Genomic DNA, 7,453 nt, shown 5'->3' on the forward strand with positions numbered 1-7,453 from the left:
CAGAATTGATCAAATCCCATTACCTCCATTATTAGCTGACTCTTGCTAGCATTTATTTTCGAGTTAGAATACATGAAAAACATATGAGTGCAGTGATGTTGCTAGGTACGGGTCATGCGTCCCTGACGCAATAAAATCTGAAAGTAGGCACTAAGCTCACTATCCATGCGTCCCGGGGACGCAACTAATTTTTCCCATGAAAAACGATACATTGTAAACATTTAACATATTGTGTTTAATCACAGTAACTGGCAAAAAAAAACTTTGTTAGCCAACTGGACAAGCGCTGTTTCAACTCTTTGCACATCTATCTCTGCGCATCTACTTGGCGTAGACGTGATCCCCTCGTACGTAGAAAATATTGCGACATACTAATTTAGCCGCTACAGAAACAACTACCGGTAGTCCGTTATCGCTGATTTCATTTCAACAAATAAAAATATGAACTTCATTGTAAATAAACCCACACTTCCACTGCTTGATTCTGTGCTCATATGTGTCGATTATGTTTTAACTTTTAGAGGACGTGCTGTAATGAAATTAATAAAATATAATCCGGTTGTGGTGATAAAAAATTACATTGAATGGCAACCGCCATTCTATGACCAAACTGCATCTGCGCATACATCGCGTTTCCAAAGAGATCCCGTTTTTTCTCGTTTTGTTTTTTCAGTGTTTTTTTTTTTTTTTGTGCTAATACATTAAATAATTACACTAAAAGTTTCACAGTGATTGGTTCAGTTCATTTGATTAGTTGATGTTCAGATTAGGGCTGGGCGATATGGCCTTTTATTAATATCTCAATATTTTTAGGCCATGTCACGATACACGATATATATCTCGATATTTTGCCTTAGCCTTGAATTAACACTTGATGCATATAATCACACCAGTATGATGATTCTATGTGTCTACATTAAAACATTCTTGTTCATACTGCATTAATATATGCTAATTTGAAACTTTCATGCAGAGAGGGAAATCACAATTAAGTCAATTTACCAAAACTGTATTTATTAAACAGTTATTAAGCAGTGGCACAAACATTCATGTAATTTCCAAAATAGAAAGTGCAAGATTGTCAGAGACATTTTAAAACAAGCTATTAGTGCACTTTTGTGCATGATGTCACTAAGATGACATATCAAAACAACACTAAATTAAAGTGGACTTTTTGTACAGAACGCCACTACAATAGTTGTAAAACAAATAAAGTGCACTTTTGTGCATGATGTCACACAAGATATTTCAATAACTGTCAAATAAAAATTAGCTGCATAATAGGAAATCAGATGGTGTATGTCCTTCGCTATGTGGTAGGTTACTGCGGACGTTATCTCCTTCTGTTGACTATTTTTTTTCATACGGTATTGATCTGGAAATGGTTGGTTGGGCATTTTGTGAGTGTGGCACCGGCCGGGATGTTGACATGCGGAGTTTCAAGCACTCTTGATTCTCTAGCGGGTGACTTTTCAAATGATGCTACAAATTAGCAGTAATGCTACTTTTTGTAGCAACACTTTTGCCGCATACTTGACATATTACGGTTGTCTGTTCAACATATTCCCGCTTGAAGCCAAACCACCGCCAGACGATGGACCTGTTTTCTTGGGAATTGATTATTCCTTCATTTGTTACCAGATTCGCACCTTCTTTCTCTCGTATTACCACTCGCACCACTCCGCTAGCATCACAGCTAACGTTACCCATGCCGCTACCTCTCTGCTCGGCGAGAGTGTATGACGTTGCACGCCCAACAGTATGTGACATATGTAACAAGGTGTGCTTGTTTTATGTCTCTGTGCGAAGAAGAGACAAGAAAGAGTGAGAAACACCTGTAGTGTAATGCCCGCAGCTAAAAGCAACTGCGTGAGAACGTACACTCGAATATCACGATATAGTCATTTTCTATATCGCACAGAGAGAAACCCGCGATATATCGAGTATATTTGACATATCGCCCAGCCCTAGTTCAGATGAGAAGATTTTGGTGACAAATCATTTGACTGTCATGGTGATGAGAATTCTTGTTCATTTGTTAAAAATCAGCACTTTAATTGACATTTTATTTTGGTACTACAGACCATAGAAACACCATTTTGTTTTTATTTGAATTTTAGTAATTTACTTGCCATTTATGAACATTTTGAAAATAGATGAATATATTTATTATAACCATATCATACCATCATAAAAGGAGTTTAACACTGAATATAATTTAAGAAATAGAATAATAAAACAAAGAAATACATTTTTTTAACCGGGACCCATTGAATTTCCCAGGGACCCGCTCAACTCACCACCTATGGGTCCCGAGGACTCACGACATCAACATCATTGTGAGTGATTGTCTCGCAAAAAGATTGTGACTGATGGACAAAATTCCAAAAAAAGGCCAGGTGGGATTTGTTACAACTTTTCAATTCATTGTGTGCATATTACATATGTCATTTTAATCAACGGATTTGCACCTCCTGCAAGTAATTAATGATGGCTACCATCTTGCGCAATATTATCAGAAAGACTCAAAATACGTCTGGAAATCTATAAAGTCGGTAAAATTCCAGAAATACAGCAGTGTAGAAGTGATAGGGCACAATGCTCCTTTTGAGCGCTGGCCAGTGTGTGTGCCAAGAGAACGGTGGGGGATTACGCCCAAGTCAAGCACAGTACGAATGGCCTAGTGAGAGTATATCCTAAACCTGATTGGTTTTGTTCACCTTTATTTTCAGGTATGGCCTCGCAAGTCTTGGTTCAGCCATCACACCTGCACTCAGCTCAAACAAGTGCCTTTGGAACTCATAGCAGCAGCAACCGACACCCAGGGGAAGCCCACCTCATAAATAACACCAGCGGAGCCTTTCACATACAACCTGCACTGAAGACTTATGTGATTGGAGTCAACTACGGAATTGCATTTCCAAACAACGTAATCCCCTCAACAGTTGATGTTGAATTGGAACGGCTGCACAGGGCAACAGCAACTGAAGAAAGAGAGAAGAGAGCACTTCCTGTGACAGGATTGCACACTGTAGAAAGCTGGGATGGACTAGGAGAAGGACGTGTTAGGTTCAAAGATCAGCCTTGTTTGTGTAAAAGCAGAGGGCCACAGGAAAGAGGCCAGGACTGTGTGGTAAGAGGTACGCATTGTGTCAGATTTGAAGAGGACCAGAGCACAAACAAAACAGAAAGGGGCTATGACATCCATGACTCAGGTGAGAAACAGAGATTCAAACAGAATATAGGTGAAGTTAAAGAACTACGGCAAGATAAGAACTGTATAGGAACCATGCAGATAGTGGATGAGGAATCTGACATACCTTCACTGCCTGCTCCTGTGGCAATGTTTCAAACTAGCACGGAGAATCAGAACATTGTTAAAATAGAAGGCAAGGGGACCCTGCCTTCTAAAGACAACAAGATTGGCACAGGGAGGACGGGTGTTGGGAATGAATTGAGTGGGACAAAAATCAGGTCTAACGGCAGCACTGAGGCGGTGGTCGGAGCAACAATAAACAAATCAGGAACAGGAGATGGTGACTATCAATTAGTTCATCACGAGGTTCTTTGCTCAATGAAGAACAGCTATGAGGTGTTGGAGTTCCTGGGTCGTGGAACCTTTGGTCAGGTAGTGAAGTGCTGGAAGAGGGGAACAAATGAAGTGGTGGCTGTCAAAATACTGAAGAACCACCCATCATATGCACGCCAGGGACAAATTGAGGTGAGAATGTGTTGTAAGAAAAGTGTTGAAAGCGCACCATTTTTTAAAATGTTATAACATCATGTGATCTTAACATGTTTCCAGGTGGAGATCCTTGCCCGGCTGAGCAGTGAGAGTGCATACGAGCACAATGTGGTGCGCGCTCTGGAGTGCTTTCAGCATCGCAGTCACACTTGTTTGGTGTTTGAGATGCTTGAGCAAAACCTTTACGATTTCCTCAAGCAGAACAAGTTCAGCCCATTGCCACTCAAAATCATCCGGCCTATTCTGCTGCAGGTGATGTGATGTCTTGTGCAAACTTTAAACATACCATCAATATTCAGACAAGATACTATCATGTTTAAATATGTTTATTTATTCAAATATTAAATACAATCTCACACCCCTGTCGGCCACCGAAAGATAGCAAAATTTTTCTTTTTCTGGGCTTTCCATTTGAACTGAATAAAAAAACTGACAGAATGAGGCCAAACTGATGTCCAGTTGGTCTTTTGTTTGCTCAAGCTGGTGCTCTGGGTTATTACAGTTAAAGTCATGTCTTATGCCTGCAATTTGAACTCTCAAAAATCCGAGAAGTGAGTGCAAACAAGGCATGGAACATAAAACAGGTCTTCAACTTACTTTAACAAAGAGTAAGGACTAATGATAAAGTTGTATGTTATTTATATGGCTGGCAACATTTAAATTGTACTTTATTTACAATGAAGATCTCTGTTCTGACAGTGCAGCCATTGTCTTCATGGCTTAACGTCTGAATTGAACAGTTTGAATAATAGTCATGTTGCGAGCTAAGTAGCTCATGTGAGACCACTGGCCTAAGTATTCTGGCTGGTGTCCTTTGTAATTTAAAAACACAAAACGAGAGCTTTTTTTTATAGATGGTTTGAGTTGTCAGATGATTTTATTTGTTAGTCCGACTTTGTTTTTCAAATCCAATTTGTCATTTACGCCGAAATTTTCTGAGCAGTGAGTGCACAAGTTCCCTTTAAGAGTAAAACCTCTGTGTCAAGCAGAATTACCTGTAATTAATTCATTATTTTACTGTTTTAAATTTGGGTGTTTATAGGTGGCAACAGCGTTAAAGAAACTAAAGTCCTTGGGTTTGATTCATGCTGACCTGAAGCCCGAGAACATCATGCTGGTAGACCCGTCCAAACAGCCATACAGGGTCAAGGTTATTGACTTTGGCTCAGCCAGTCATGTCTCGAAGGCCGTCTGCTCTACTTACCTGCAATCCAGATATTACAGGTGAGTGGATACACTTTCTCCGGAAGTTGTAGATTCATCCGTTAGGCTCTTTATGGGAGGCTGTAAGTGCTTTCTGTATGTGTAAAGCTGACTCTTGCGCTCCAGCCACCAAAACAAAGATTGTGGATGACTGAAAAGAGGGCTCACTGTGTTCAGTTAATTGTACTGTTAAATAAACGCGCTCGGGTGCTAAGAGCGACATACAGAGTGAGACCTCTTTCTTCCAGTTTTAAGCGCGAGACGAACAAACGCAAGGCACAAACATTCTGATTGGCTAACATGTCTGTCACTCAGATGCCGTTGACGATGGAGAAACACAAAAATCTCAGCCTCTTGCAGTTATGTTATCGCACTAATTAAAACCTCAATATCGATTTGAAGTACATTAATCGGGCAGCCCTAGTGCATACGCAATATTTTTTAGTTTTACTGCTTTGCACAGCCAGCCGGTAGAGCAGCTCCACTTCCATGTCATCACTGTAGGGCCCTTTGACAGAACATTTTAAACAATGTGCAAGGATTGTGGGAAATAGGGTTTTTTGATTGATTGAATTGATTGAAACTTTTATTAGTAGATTGCACAGTACATTACATATTCCGTACAATTGACCACTAAATGGTAACACCCGAATACGTTTTTCAAAGTCGGGGTCCACGTTAATCAATTCATGGTAACGGTCTCACAAGAAAATAGCACAGGTATCTTGAACAAGACAATGCACGGGATGACCGAAGCTCTACTGACTGCAGACATTCCGCGCGGAGTATGTTAGCGTCTGCGAGCACCGTAACCCTCCCACGTATTCTTACCATGCTGTATACAATGGAACCTCGGTTTACGAACATATTTGGTTCTTGAACAGGGTTTGTGAATCAAAAAGGTCATAGTGAAGCAACTTTCTCCCTAAGAAAAAATATAAATATGAAAAATGAGTTCCAGTCTCTACAAAAGTTCATATTTTAATGGTTTGTACACTTTGAACTAGAGCTGGGTAATTATATGATCGTGATCGATGATCGCAATTAACTTGAGTTCGATCATGTTGATCAGCTGTTACCATATTTACCTCGATCAAACATGGCGGAAATGTCTTAGAAAATATCGCAGTAGTAAACAGTAGGGAGGCAATGGTGGTCTGTATAATCCACCTTTATTGACCATGATCCTGTGCGTGTCTGTGTCTCTGTGTGTTTTTGTAAACGTGTTTGTGTCCGTGTGTGTGCGCGATCATCTCTGTCCACCATCGTCAAAGTCAGGCTCGTCACAACATAATTCAACCTCTTCCTCCTTAAGTAGCCGGAAGTGCAGCCCTGAAGAATAAAATGTAGAAATATGGCTAACACTAGCATAGAAAATTAAACAACATTTAAAAGGAGCAGCAACTTCAGTGACAGACTTTAGTCTCACTGACTGCTTGAGCTCACTTTGTGGTCTGAGCAGTAATCCTGCCATGGATGCGGTCTCGCAGGCAGGCACATAATGTCTTTGTGTATTGGTCCGACTGCGAGAATAAACACCTACTAATTAAATCAGGAAAAAAATACATTTTATATCTAAATATTTTTAATCAAACGTTTTTGTTTGTGTTTGCTTTGGTTCAACACAATCAGATGTGTACTAAAAAACTCAGAAAAACTGCAGACACTTTGTTCAACTCATCTGAGTTTGTGGATAAGAAACATTTTGTTCCTGAAATAATCTTTGCATATGTTTTATGTGTTGGTACACATTATTTAACCGTACTTCAAATTTAAACTGCACTTAAATGTATTTTCCTTAAATATGAATTAGAGTTAAAAAAAAATCCAAAATCTGGGTCACCACTTGCTCTTTGCCAAACCACTAGTGAGAAGCACTGATGTATACGAGAAATCAAGGAATATAAATAGTAATTTACAATTTGAAAGTGTTAAATGTTAACTTGAAAACAAGTCTTAAAGTATTCAGTACACCACTTGTTTACTGCAGAATGAAGTTTGTGGGGACAAGACAAATACAAAAATAAAAAGAGCACTTTGAAAGGAAAAACCTTTTCTTTACCCCCCAAAACGTACCAAAAAAGAAGCGGAACCGTAGCCCTAAAACCCAAGTACTGACTGTAGCGTGGGTTACCTGTAGCTTCGCACCTCTAGTAAACACAATTATAGATATGAAGAAAACTACAGTTGTCAGCTGTTAGCATATATATTACCTTGATCAAACATGGCAGAAATGTCTATAACAAGATACTGTAGTGTTGCAACGGTACTCAGTAAAATCTTGCACAGGACAATCCAACTTTATTAAACATTTTTAAAATTGAGATATTAATCGAGATCGAATGATATGAAAAAATTTATTGTGATAATTTTTTTGCCATATCACCCAGCCTTACTTTGAACACAATATAAAGTGCTATACATTACTGTATATCAAACAAACGTAACAAGGTGGTGATGGATCAACTTTATCTTTAATAACAAGCCTAAACAACAACAAGCTGG

The 7,453-nt window shown here is 39.2% G+C and overlaps 1 protein-coding gene across 3 annotated transcripts in view; it reads left to right on the forward strand.

Annotated features, from left to right (window-relative positions):
• The window catches only part of hipk3a (homeodomain interacting protein kinase 3a), a 66,049-nt gene that overhangs the window by 21,379 nt on the left and 37,217 nt on the right, over positions 1 to 7,453 (forward strand). For all 3 annotated transcript variants that reach the window (XM_062036216.1, XM_062036218.1, XM_062036217.1), the window contains exons 2-4: positions 2,733 to 3,721; positions 3,806 to 3,997; positions 4,788 to 4,969. In XM_062036216.1, coding sequence (XP_061892200.1) covers positions 2,733 to 3,721; positions 3,806 to 3,997; positions 4,788 to 4,969 — 1,363 coding nt within the window. The remainder of the gene's footprint in view (positions 1 to 2,732; positions 3,722 to 3,805; positions 3,998 to 4,787; positions 4,970 to 7,453) is intronic.

The sequence above is a fragment of the Entelurus aequoreus genome, linkage group LG24 (genome assembly GCF_033978785.1).
Source record: "Entelurus aequoreus isolate RoL-2023_Sb linkage group LG24, RoL_Eaeq_v1.1, whole genome shotgun sequence".
Classification (NCBI taxonomy): domain Eukaryota; kingdom Metazoa; phylum Chordata; class Actinopteri; order Syngnathiformes; family Syngnathidae; genus Entelurus; species Entelurus aequoreus.